At 38.6% G+C, this 13311-nt stretch overlaps 2 protein-coding genes across 2 annotated transcripts; one reads left to right on the top strand and one right to left on the bottom strand.

The window, feature by feature from the left end:
* Positions 1–196: 196 nt before the first annotated feature.
* Positions 197–3288, bottom strand: adat2 (adenosine deaminase tRNA specific 2). The gene is made up of 6 exons (XM_067572022.1): positions 3038–3288; positions 2134–2238; positions 1841–1991; positions 1286–1392; positions 515–587; positions 197–313 (listed from the first exon to the last, which is right to left on the bottom strand). Exons 1-6 carry the CDS (start codon positions 3107–3109, stop codon positions 285–287), a joined length of 537 nt encoding a protein of 178 aa, XP_067428123.1. The 5' UTR covers positions 3110–3288; the 3' UTR covers positions 197–284.
* Positions 3289–3872: 584 nt separating this feature from the next.
* pex3 (peroxisomal biogenesis factor 3) lies at positions 3873–12723 on the top strand. The gene is made up of 12 exons (XM_067572021.1): positions 3873–4125; positions 5217–5348; positions 5461–5542; positions 5671–5714; positions 5844–5965; positions 6446–6512; positions 6649–6703; positions 7695–7833; positions 7936–8006; positions 8086–8208; positions 9684–9780; positions 10379–12723. Exons 1-12 carry the CDS (start codon positions 4053–4055, stop codon positions 10460–10462), a joined length of 1089 nt encoding a protein of 362 aa, XP_067428122.1. The 5' UTR covers positions 3873–4052; the 3' UTR covers positions 10463–12723.
* The last annotated feature ends 588 nt before the right edge of the window (positions 12724–13311 follow it).

The following is a 13311-nucleotide window of genomic DNA, read 5'->3' as shown; positions in this document are numbered from 1 at the left end:
TCACCTACAATATAGATCATAAAAACTCTCATACTTTCATATTGATCATTTCCATATTTGCATTTTGCTTCTACAGACGGACCTGAGTGTAAAATGTTTCCTTTAGAGGGAAGTTAGTTGATCTAACTGCTCCCCCTGCTGGCACAATCATTAAAATGCGTCTAAATGTCCAAAAGTCCATATGCAACACATGAAACATGATGCATAATGTCATTTATTAAATAGAAAATCAGAAGAGGTGAATACAAACACTATAAAAACATGTCAGTTGGCTCTGGGAAGGTTCAGTCTTTCCTGGTTTTGGGTTTGGGAGCTGAAACAGAGAGAAAAGACAAGTTTAAGTTTGTGCTGCTCAGTGAATTTTTCTGCCAATTTGTACTGAGAACAAAACAGGAACTGAAAACAAAGATGGGTGAAGATGAAAGGAAACATTACAAATAGAGAAACAAGAAAACTGAGAGTAGACGAGAAAAAAAAAAGAGAAGAAGAAGAAGAGCAGCTTGTTTCTAATCACCGTTTGGATTCTCCTGTTTATAGAAAGTCTTCAACATCTCTACGGCTTCTTCTGCTCTGTGGCCTGAAACACACTGAACACACACACACACACACACACACACACACACACGATTCAATATGGCCGAATGTTTGTGGACACGTGAGTTTTACAACCACATGTGCTGCTGTAACAAGCTTCCACTCTTCTGCTTTCAGATTTTCCACCAGATGTTGGCACCTGGCTGCAGGGATTCGCTCCCGTTCAGCCACAAGAGCATCAGTGAGATCCAACACTGATGTTGTGGAGGATCAGGTCTGGCTCAGCGTTAGTGCTGGATGGGTTGAAGTCAGAGCTCTTTCACATCAAACTGGGGAAGTTTAAAGCACATTATAATGTCTAAAACATCACTGTGTGCTGCAGTATTAAAGGGCAGGTTGACAAGTGTGTGTTAAAGCAACAGTCAGGTGTCTAAAAAGACTGTAACGTTGAAAGATATCTGCTTTATTTGACTCATTTGGACGCTGAAGCTTCATATTGGCTTCAGATAAACTTTTAAATACATTTTTTTGCACAGAAGAAGAGTTTGATCATGTTAGTTTGTTTAGAAACAGCTCCAAAGATGAATAACAGCGATCATGTCTTCAGTCTCTGGAGAGCAGTTCTGTGCTTGTGTTTCTAAACTAACTAACATGACTGTAATCTTCACGGTGAAGCGACATGTCAGCCAGTGCAGCAGTGAGGCAGCGGTGAGGCTCACATCCTTTAACACTTGGATAAACACACACAGACCTTGAACGTGGTCCCGGTGTGAGGCAGGTCAGCAGAGGAAACATCCAGAACTGAACCGCAGCCTCCAAACCGCTCGTTCCTGCAGCCGTACACGACCACCGGGATGTCTGACAACCGGCTAAGGAACAACTCTCAGTCAACACTAGAGCTGTTAGTCGATTAGTCGATCGATAGATAATCAATCAGCAACTATTTTGATGATCTAATTACCACTTTAGCCAGTTTTTAAGCCAAGATAGCAAAAGTTTGACTCAAGGCGGTCTTAGCTTCTCAAATGTGATGATTTAATGATATTCTTTGTCATATATGACAATAAACTGAATATTTTGGGGTTTTGGGCTGTTGATCAGACAAAATAAGACATTTAAAGACGTAACCATTGACTCATTCAATCATCATTTTATCGATTAAACTCAAAATAATCAGGAAATGAATTGATAATGAAAATAGTGTTAGCTGCAGCCCTGGTCAACACACACACACACACACACACACACACACACACACACACACACACAGACACACACACACACAGAGGCGGGGAAGGAAGGATACTGAGCAGACGCAGGGCTGCGGCACACATGATGCACGGCTCCACAGTGACGTACAAGGCTGTCCGCTCGCACACACTCCTCACATCCAGGTTGCTATGGCGACACCAGTCCAGGACCTGGTCCAAGGCCACCATCTCAGCGTGGCGAGTGGCCTGAGATACACACAAACACATACACACACACACACACAGACACACACACACACAGACACACAGACAGAGAGAAAATAAATGTTCTGCAGGGTCTGACTGGAGTTTGTTCAAACAGAAACGACACATTCGTCATTTTTCCTACGTTTTTGGTCTCGTTGACCTCGTTGCGTCCCTTCCCCACCACTTCATCGTTGTAGACCATCAGACATCCGACCGGTACCTCTCCGTTGTCCAGAGCGTCTTTAGCCTGCAGCGACACATTCACAGGATATAAACTGCACACGGACAGTTAGGTAATACAAGGCACTGATGCAACAATTAGTTGATGAATCGTTTAGTTGTCAACTATTAAATTAGTCTCCAACTATTTTGATAGTCGATTATTCGATTCCAGCTTCTTTAATGTGAATATTTTATGGTTTCTTTAGTCTTCTGTGACAGTAAGCTGAATATCTTTGGGTTTTGGACAAAACAAGACATTAGAGGACGTCGCCTCAGGCTTTGGGAAACACTGATCAACATTTATCACCATTTTCTGACATGTTACAGACTAAACAACTAATCAATTAATCGAGAAAATTATTGACAGATTAATCGATAATTAAAACAAGCGTTAGTTGCAACCTTATTTGGGTCAATTAAAAATTATGGAGCACTTACTTTTTACCATTTGTGAACAGGTGCCATCAAACAACTCACATGCTAGAGCTACAACGATTAGTTGATTGATCGATTGACAGAAAATTAACTGGCAACTGTTTTAAGTTAAAAAAGTCAAAATGATCTGATTCCAGCCTCTAGAATTAATATAATATATTAAGAACGTGGAATCAGAGATGTTTTTTCTTGAAAACTGACTAAAAACGATTAATCGATTATCAAAATAGTTGGCAACTAATCGATTAATCGTCGCAGCTCTAGTTTAGTTATTATTTAAGAACTTGGTATCCGAAAAAATGGCTTAATCAAAATTATTTATTTAAAATTGTGACCAGCTGAACGATTAATTTCTTGATTACAGTATCTGACTGTTATCGATCACCCACCATGTCAAACGCGCTGGACATCCACCTCTCAATGTCCTCATCAGTCGGACAGAAACTATCCTCTGTTCCCATGGCGACCACAACCGCTACTTAACCTCAACAAAACTCATATTACTCGCATATTGTGGAAGTTTACCGCCTGTTTATTCACTTTTTGGGGACAATTTCTACCGTTGTCGTGTTCATGGCACGCAGAACCACGGAAGGGGGAAGATAATATTGGTCGGACCGGTCTCAGACACGACCAATCGATCTTCCACGTTTTGATGCATCAAGTTCACTATAGTAAATTAGATGTAAACCGGAAGTGGGGTGATTTGCGTATAAAATGAATGAACACAATTTGTTAATGTGTTTCTCCAGCGCAGTGGTGGAAGAAGTATTCAGATCCTTTACTGAAGTAAAAGTACCAATATAACAATGTAAAAATACTCAATTACTAGTAAAAGTCCTGCATGAAAAGTCCTACAACAGTAAAAGTAAAATAAGTATTATGAGCTTGATGTATATGTATGTTATATTATCCATTGTGTCAAATCTTCATCTGAAAACTAACTAAAGCTGTAAAATAAATGTAGTGGAGTGGAAGTATAAAGTAGCATCAAATGGAAATACTCAAGTAACAAAAACTTGAACACAGAAGGAGGACTGTGGATTTTGTTCCTCATCACTTACGTTGTAAGTGCCTTATGAAGGGATCTTCTAACGGTCAGTATGAACAGGAGGAATGATTACAGCAAGAAAAACATGTTTCAATGTTCATTTGAGCTCCTGACTCTTATTTTAGGACAGACTTGAAAGGTCGCGGATTTAATTTTGAAATTCATAACCGGAACTCACGTCATTCACTCTGCGTAACTTGATCGACATACTTTTTGACGGTTAGCATGTTAGCAAGGAACTGCTAACTATCCGAAACTCTTCAGATAACATGTCCGTAAAATAGTCAGCACGAAGTTAAAAAGTACGGAGTGTTTTTGTAGTTTTAGTTCGTGAATCCCTCACTTGTCCGAGGATGTTTTCGTCTGCCTGGAATTTTATTAAACGCCACAAAAGGAAATTTATCTTCGCCGGAGCTGTAGTTGGAGGTAACTGGTGTTTCTGTTAGCTCCTGTGCTAGACGCCGGACTCCACCGAACAACCTTGAAATATAATGTTGTTTTAACTATAAGTAAAAGTATACGTCTCTTGAGATATATTTAAAGACCTTTTAGCAATTTAGAGGAGTGTCCTTTTAATTCGGCACACATTTTTTCTCCATCAAGCAGCTTAATTTCCAGTATAACCAGCTGTTTATCTGGTCTCAGCTACCCACCAGGTGTATATTAATGGGAAATAACTGGAGCAAAACCAGACGACAGAAGTAAACATTTCAACTGGAATTGTGTCGGTTTTATACCGAGTTATAAATGACTTGTAATTCAATGAAGGTGTTTAGTTATATTTTATTTTAGGCTCCGCTTCTTATTAGTAAGACATCTTTAAAATGCCAGAAAATTGAATGAAGTTTGGCGTGACGCTCCATGCATGAGGGCTGCTAGTTGTTAGCATATTAACTTATCACTAAGCTGTTTTAATACGAGGTGCAAATGAAACATGACAGATGAACAACAGCTATAACTAAACTACTGGTTAGTTAGTGTTAGATATGTATATATCTCTCCTGTGGCTGGAAATAATGATGTCTTATCAAATTTGTATTTATATTGTAATAAATCGTGATAGTTAATCAGGCAATGACTTCTGCATGTGTTCAAGTCTTAAATGCTTCAAAAGTTTGTGGATTTGTTATTTATAAAGCCACTAAAAGCTTTTGGAAATGATTGGATCTGTCATTTAGAGTATGTGTTGAGTCAAACAATAGTAGTAGTAGTGAAATAATTTTATAGGCTAATAAATAAACAACATTTATACCTATTGCTAGAGAAAGATTCAGTTTTTTATCATAGAGACCATAAAATATTCACATTTTAGAAGCTGGAACCAGAGAATTTGTACATTTCTTTCTAATGGAATGACTCCAGATGAGGAATCGATTATCAAAATAATTGGCGATTAATTCAATGGTCGACAACCAATTCATTAATCGACCAACAGCTCTATATTAAAGTTGGATTTCGGGTTGTTTCCTTTATTTATTATCTGCTAGTACTACTTCTAACTCACTGTGCCTCCTCAGGAGTTTACTTCCTGGGTAAATATGCCCAGAAGAAGATCAGGGACATCCAGGAGAGGGAGGCGACGGAGTACATCGCTCAGGCCAGACGGCAGTTCCACTTCGAGAGCAACCAGAGGACGTGCAACATGACCGGTAACCGGTTCACACTCGTCCTCTGCTCTTTCTCGCTACAAAATTAGGAAATAAAAAGTTCAGTCATGTGATTGGACTGTGTTGACGGTTGGTGTGTGTTTCTGCGTCACAGTGCTGTCTATGCTCCCTCCGCTGAGAGAAGCCATCGTCAATCAGCTCAACTCAGAGAGTCTCACTGCACTACTCAAGACCAAGTGAGCGCTTTCAAACAAATCATTCCTAATCAGCTAACACACAGATATAACACACTTTCTATATATTTAATGCTAAAATAATCTGCTTATTGTTATTATTATTGTCCTCCTCTCTCCTTCTCTCACAGACCAGCCAATAAACTAGAGATCTGGGAAGATTTAAAGATCATCAGTAAGCGTCTCTCACACTAAACTATCCTGAACAAAAAAGGAATTACTGCCTTTAATTTCTCACATTCTTTCCAGAGACTTGAGATCCAGTGTTTGATGTTTAACGTGTGAAACTCGTTGTCTTGTTCAGGCTTCACTCGCACCATCGTGGCGGTGTACAGCACCTGCATGCTGGTGGTTCTTCTGAGAGTCCAGCTGAACATCATAGGAGGATACCTGTACCTGGACAACTCTGTAGGCAAGAACGCAGTGGTGAGAAACACCTGGACGTTTATGAGCTTCTGCTGTTTTAGAACATTTACAACAGGAACTTTTAACTAAGATCTGAAGAACACATTTTCTCATTTTCACAGTTTCTCAAACTTACACTAAACACAAGTCAAGTAGTAGAATATGCAGTTTTAGCACTCACTCATATGAAAACTTGTTACTTAGGACTTTTGGAAAGCAGTTACATTGTGCTGGTTGTACTAAAGAAATACAATTACTTTCTTAAGATTATGTAATTCCTTTTAAAACATGATTTTTTTGACATAGATTTCTAGAAAGATGAAATGTGTCTTCAAAGCTTTAGTGTTTCAAGTGTTTTACTGGGTTTTGAGAGGAGAAAACAAACTAAAGACTCTTAAAGTCTTAAAGTTAAACTTGTGACTGCGATAAAAGAAGTGAAAGAAGAAGGAAAATGTTAACTGAGTGTAGCTGAAGATATTAATGGTTTGTGTTTTCTCTCAGACTCCTCTGGCTCCTCCAGATGTCCAGCAGCAGTACCTGTCCAGTATCCAACATCTACTGGGAGACGGTACCACACACACACACACACACACACACACACACACACTGTACCTGTACTGTTCAGTCTTGTTTGCTTCATCCAGAATGTGTCGCTGCTCTCTGAAGATGAAGATGAAGACTTGTCTCTGTCTGTGTCTCACCAGGTTTGACAGAGTTGATGACGGTGGTGAAGAAAGCGGTTCAGAACTCACTGGGAAGGTGAGTGTGAGGAGCTAAAAACCAGGCCTGAGTGACTGTATATAGAAATCCTGAAGGTGTTGTTTTAACACCTTCAGTTTTACATCAGTCTCAGTGAAGAATACAGTTTAAATATGTAACATAATAATAATAAAACAATTTCACTACAGTTAAAACAGATAAACTGCAGTCAGCTGACCAAGATGTGTTTATTAGCTGCCAGAAATCCAACCAAGCAGCCAGATTCATTAGTCATGACCTCAAACTACAGACCAGGCAGCAATTCAGCCAGTTATAAAATGAGTTTTGGGGTTTAATCTGTACACAATGTGTTCCAGTTTTCATTATCAACTAATAATGAACAGTTTTTGATTAGACCCTTAATTGTTTAGTGTCTAAATGTTAGAAAATAGTGTAAAATCCCAAGTTAACATCTCAGGTTCCTGCAGTTCAAAGTGACATTTTCACATTGTGTATTTTGTCCAACAAACAGCCAAACAGATGCTGTTTATAATGATATAAAACAGAAAACAGCAGCGAATCTTCACATCAGAGAAACTGGAACCTGAAAGTTTTTGACATTCTTGCTTTTTGAACGACAGAAGTGATTAATTGAATATAAATTGCTGCCAATTGACTTATTTGTTAAACTGACTTATTGTCCCCGCTCTAGTCTTGATGCTGTCTGTCTGTATAAACACATTAGAGCTGAAAGAACTATTAACCAATTATTTGATCAACAGGAGAATAATCAGCAACTATTTTGATAATCAACTAATCGTTAAAGTTATTTTTGTAGCAAAAATTTCCCAAAAATGAAGATTTTCTGCTTTTCATTGCTGTGACAGTAAACTGAATATCTGAACATCATCTCAGGCTTTAGTTTTTCACAGTTTTCTGACATTTTACAGCCTGAAAGATGAATGAATAATCAAACAGCCTGAAAGATATTAATCAATAATGAAACTAGTTGTTGCAGTTTTAACCTCCGTGTTGTGGACTTTGTGTTCAGGGTGTCGTTGAAGCAGAGTCTGTCCCTGCTGGAGTTGGAGCAGCAGGTGAGCTGGATCAGAGCGGAGGTGGAGGCCGGCTCCGAGCGCCGTCTGTCCTGGTACATGCTGGCTGACGACGAGAACGCGCTCGCCGACCAGGTGACTACATGTACACGCACGCACACACACACACACACACACGCTGTATGATTCACAGCATTCACACAAACCTGCGTCTGTTTTCTCCTCCTCTGCGTTCAGGCGTGCGGTTTGACAGAAAACGACGTAACAACCATCCGACTGTTAAACGAGACCAGAGACATGTTGGACAGGTAAACATCACACCTGTGTTTGTTTGTTTGTTTATATTATTAATGTGAACACGCCAGTAAAGTGTGTTTGTGACTCCAGTCCAGACTTCAGCACCGTTTTAAACGCCTGTCTTCATCGGGGTTTCTCTCGTCTCCTTGACAACCTGGCTGAGTTCTTTCGCCCACCTCCCGGTGACTCCGCCCCCAGCTCCGCACCTGATAGGTGAGCAGTTTAATGACACACCTGCTGGTCAACATTAATCATCAGCGTGTCCCATATCCATTCTATATATACACATAAACATAATAAACATCACAGTGATGAAGCCTTTTATACTGACAGGAAACCATCAAATATGTCCGTCAGACGTTAATCTCACTGCTGATATAACTTCACTAAGAGGCGGGAAAATGTCTCTCTTAAAGGTGCAGTGTGTAGAATTTAGCACCATCTAGTGGAACAGACTTAGTATGTTTTAATGTCATTTCTACATACACAGGGAGCGAGTCTTCTTCCACAGAGCTCGCCATGTTTCTACAGTAGTCCAGAACAGACTGGGAGCAGTTCCTCTGTTTCCTCAGTGCATTGCATTGTGGGAGAATAGTGTGTCCACCAGGAACACACTCAAAAATCAAATTCAGTCTCCATACTGACTACAGCTGCAATGATTAGTCAATTAATCAATTAGTTGCCAACTATTAAATCAATCTCCATCTATTTTGATAATCTGTTCATCAGTCTGTGACAGTAAACTGAAGATCTGAGTCGTGACTTTCGGGATTTCAGGACGTCATCTTGAGCTTTGAGAAACACGTTTTTCACCATTTCTGACTTTTTAAAGACCAAACAACTAATCGATTAATCAATAATGAAAATAACTGTTAGTTGCAGCACTAATACTGTTTAATGTATATTTTATTTAGTCACTTTTCCTGTGTGAAGACCCCGAACACTCAAAACCCACATATGTAGTCTGGATTTGGGACATTTGTCAATGTTTGTTTGTTTGTTTGTTTTGTTTTTTGCATTTTTATTCAGGTATATTACAGCAGTAATATTTGTTCATTTTATGACAACATGTCATATTAAATTAGAGCTGCAGCTGACGTTTGTTTACATGATTTTCTTGATTAATCAATCAGTCATTTGATCTATAAAAATCTGAATATAGTAAAAAAAAAATGTCAATGACTGTTTGTCAAAACCTGAGTTAATGTTCTCAAACGTCTCGTTTTGTCCACAACTCAAAGATCTTCAGTTTACTGTCACAGAGACTAAAGAAACCAGAAAATATTCACATTTAAGAAGCAGAAATCAGAGAATTTCTTAAAAAATTATTCAAAATGATTAATCGATTATCGGAATAGTTGGTGATTAATTTTCTAATCAACTAATTGTTGCAGCTGTGTATTAAATTAACTGTAGAATTTGATGAATTATATAAAGAAACACAAGCAGCCTCTAAACTGTCTGTAACTTTCTCTCATTGATGTTTCCTTAAAGATCATAAACAGTAAATTGTTTTAAGTGTCAAATTATCACAATGACGAGTGATTAACATGAAAATAACAGTTTAACTTATAGATTGATTGTTGAACTTGACTCTTCTCTGTGTGTGTGTGTGCGTGTGCGTGCGTGTGTGTGTGTGTGTGCGTGTGTGTGCGTGTGCGTGCGTGTGTGTGTATGTGTGTGTTCAGTCTGTCTGCAGTCAGTCTGCCGCTGGCGAAGATCATCCCCATCATCAACGGTCAGATCAACACCATCTGCAGCGAGACGCCCAGTCACTTTGTTCAGGTGAAACCAGTCTGCAGTCACGTCAGTGTTTCCAACGTTCAGACACACAAACACCAAACGTCTGTTAGATTAACGTCAGGATGAGACGCCGACTTCCACCTCTTACTGTTTCCTTACATTTTAGAAAGATGATACTAATAGTTTTACTTATTTAGCACATTTTGAAAAGCAAAAGTTACCGAACTGTAAAACGATTTACAGTAAAAACAAAGAAAAAAGTCATAAAATCCAAAACATGGAAGATAAAACTTACCAAACACCATCAGTTAGATTAAAAAATGATTCCCCAGTCGAAGCTAAAACAAACAAGCGTTCACGTCTTCAGCCGACTCGTCTGTCAGCCACCAAATTTAGTCAAAATAATCCGACCGAGATCGGCTCCGTTATCTGAAAACCAAACAGAGTCCTCGGTCCATTAATTTTTATGTGACATCTGCGCTGATTTAACGTCGGAAAACACAACATACCAGAAATATCAAAGACCCATTTTAAGTCAACTTTTACATTTTGAAAATAAAGCAGAAACGAGAGCAGCCAAAGCATAAAAAAAATCTTAAATCTTTTCTTGCTTTTCTCTCTTTGAACTCTTTTGCTGCAGGACCTGCTGATGAACGACCAGGTGAAAGAGTTTGCCGCCAACGTCTACGAGACCTTCAGCACGCCGCAGGAGCTGCAGAAATAACACGACGTCAGGAAGCGAGATAAAAGCCCCGAAAAGACTTTTATTCCCTCCTTCCTGTTTTCTGGCGAGACTCTTCTTCCCTCCTCGAGATCCTCGCAGACTTTTTTTTCCCGCTCGGTGAAAGATTTGTGCACGTCCACAGAACAGATCAGAACGGTGGAAAGGAGGACGGCACCTGCGTCGGGTTTGCCTATGAATAACCCCCCGGGGGACCACACTGCATCTTGGGAGGCCTCATTTATAAACCTGGTAATGTGGGTTTTATTCGCCTTGAGCGGTGGAGGAGGGGAAGGTAAGCAGGAAAAACAACAAACTGTCGGTGATTGGACCTTTCACAGGCGGGATTATACTGAATTATCGTCAGTTTATTCTGTTGAAACGACAGATTTTATGATGGTTTTCCCCCCCCTTTTTTTTTTTTTTTTTTTTTTTTTTCCTATCAGCGGCGGCGGTGAGTGTTTTATGTCTGATTGTGTCTCCAACACTTTGGTTGTGTGTGTTTTTAGATCAGAAGGGTTTACAAGTGTATAAATCATCTTTTTTTTTTGTTTTCCACACTCATTAATCAGGGCGGTAGAGGGACGTATGGAGGGTCGGATGCACACAAACTGCTGATTTTTTTTTTTTTTTTTGTGCTAATACTTTTAAACTTTCTCATCATGGTTGGAAAAAGTATCTGCAGCAGCTTGTTGATCATTCGGGGATATTAAAAACTTAAAAAAATAGTAAAAAGTCAAAGAAGCAGATTAAATTATTGTAATAACACAGTCGACACCTTTTCGTTTAATTCTACACTCAATCCTTCGTCATCTGTTTAAAAATTGCATTTTTAATTTTCATGTTTAAAAGATGCAAACACAGTTGTTCGGGTGCAGAGTCAGAAAGTTGTTCATGACTTTAAAAAAGCACATTTATTATCATTTTTCTGTCTTCTGTGTTTTCAGGTGTAGTTCTTCTTCTTGTCCAGCAGGTGTCGCACTATCTCAGCTTGTCGTCGTCATAGGAATCACTTTAAACCAACATACTTCACATGAAGGGCTTCATTCCAAACATCTCCTGGTTTTATTTTAGGATCAAATCAAACTCAGTATTTCTGTAACATTTCATTCCTCACAGTCAGTTTTAATCATCCACCAGGTTTTTACTGTAACAGCAACATTTTCTCACTAATTGTCAGACGTATTGTTTCGGAATGACATCAGTTCAGTTTGTTTCTTACTCATTTGTTTGTTTCTGTTTTTTTTTTTTCCACAGAATTATTTGTGTGTTTTGACATCATGAAACACTGAATTTTAAAAGTCTTTCTGCCTGGAAGTTATAAGACATGTTTACACAAAAGAATCGGTGACGTTTCTCTTGATTTTAGTCGACACGCGACTTGAGTCAGTGAGATGAGTTATTCTCAGACACGCATAGACTGAACGGACAGCGATGGGTTTCACTAGTGAATTATGAACCGTTTTTTCTCATTTTCATGCCTGTAAACTACTTTTAAAAACTTATTTTTTGACAGCACTCATGTTAACTCTTATTTAAAAGCCACAGAAACACAACAGCTGCTCGTTACTGCGGTTACAGGTGCGTTACATCATCCAGACGCCTGTAATCATAGAAATAAAAACTCTCTCTAAGTGTTACTACATTATTCTGACAGATCTGTTTTTCCCAAATACCACTTAGGCTTTGATTTATCACACCTCTCAGCCAGGCGGGTGGGGTTAGCTACATGTGAATGTAGTGGAAAGTAGATTTTTTTTTAAATTAATCTGTCCATCAGGAACTTCAGGACAAAATAGTTTTATTCAGTCCACGTCATCTGTTTTAGTTTCTAATTTGAGTTCAGTGCTGTTACACTGAAAATCCTCTGATTGGTTGCACAAGTCCGACTATAAAAGAGTAAAAACTGAAGCAAAGTTGTGGGATTATGCAGATGAGATTTAACAGAAACTAACATACAGATTTAAAAATAGTGAATCCGCTTCCTTCAGTTCTATTGGTGGGTGACAGTTTTTTTTTTTTTGGTGTCATCCGGAGGTCAAAGGTCAGATTTCGGTGAGTTTCCTCCTCAGGAGATGAGAGAACATCAAGTGTTTCCTGGGTTTACGCAATTAACGCGGCGATCATGTGAGAATGTACAACCCTTGTATGTAATCGATGATGTCATGCGTTTTGCAAGCATAACATCCTTAATGACAGTTGAAATGTATGTTTGTAGCAATTTATTGAAGAGATAATAAATGTTAAAAAGCGATTTAATTATACACGCTTCATTTTGTGTTTTCTTTTTAAAAAAAACAAAACCCTTTAACTCCAAATAAGTTTTAACTTGATAAACAGTCGAGAAAATGACTGACGGTGATGATGATGATGTCATCTCTAAATTAATGATTGTTCTTTTTTTCCCACCCAAAGTAGAAATATGGCATTTCAAAATAAGACTCAACTTTGTCATGGAAGTCAAAAGTCAGTAGTTATTTTTTGTGACGAACTTGTTATTTGATTTGTTTTACAGCAGTCACACACAACATCACAAACTTACATTAATAGACCAAAGAAAGAACACAAGAAAACAAATAAAGGAAAGAAAATTATAGACAAAACTACAAAATACAGACAATAATGAGTTTTTCAGTGTATTTTTTTTACAAAACGAACTCCTTCCTTTATTTCGCCGGATCATGTGACCGATCTTCCCGAACAAGACGCCATATTTGGTTGAGTTTACACATGAACGACTCTCATAAATCACGTTTGTCACAATGTTTTTAACTGAGGGCCAAGAACGTAAAAACAAAACCGAAAAAAATGAAAGACAAAAGCAGCTGGAAATGAGCTGTAATCTCTTCCTG

This window comes from Thunnus thynnus, chromosome 18 (assembly GCF_963924715.1).
Source record: "Thunnus thynnus chromosome 18, fThuThy2.1, whole genome shotgun sequence".
NCBI lineage: Eukaryota > Metazoa > Chordata > Actinopteri > Scombriformes > Scombridae > Thunnus > Thunnus thynnus.
The sequence above is the reverse complement of the archived record's forward strand: the minus strand, read 5'-3'. Positions and strand labels throughout refer to the sequence as shown.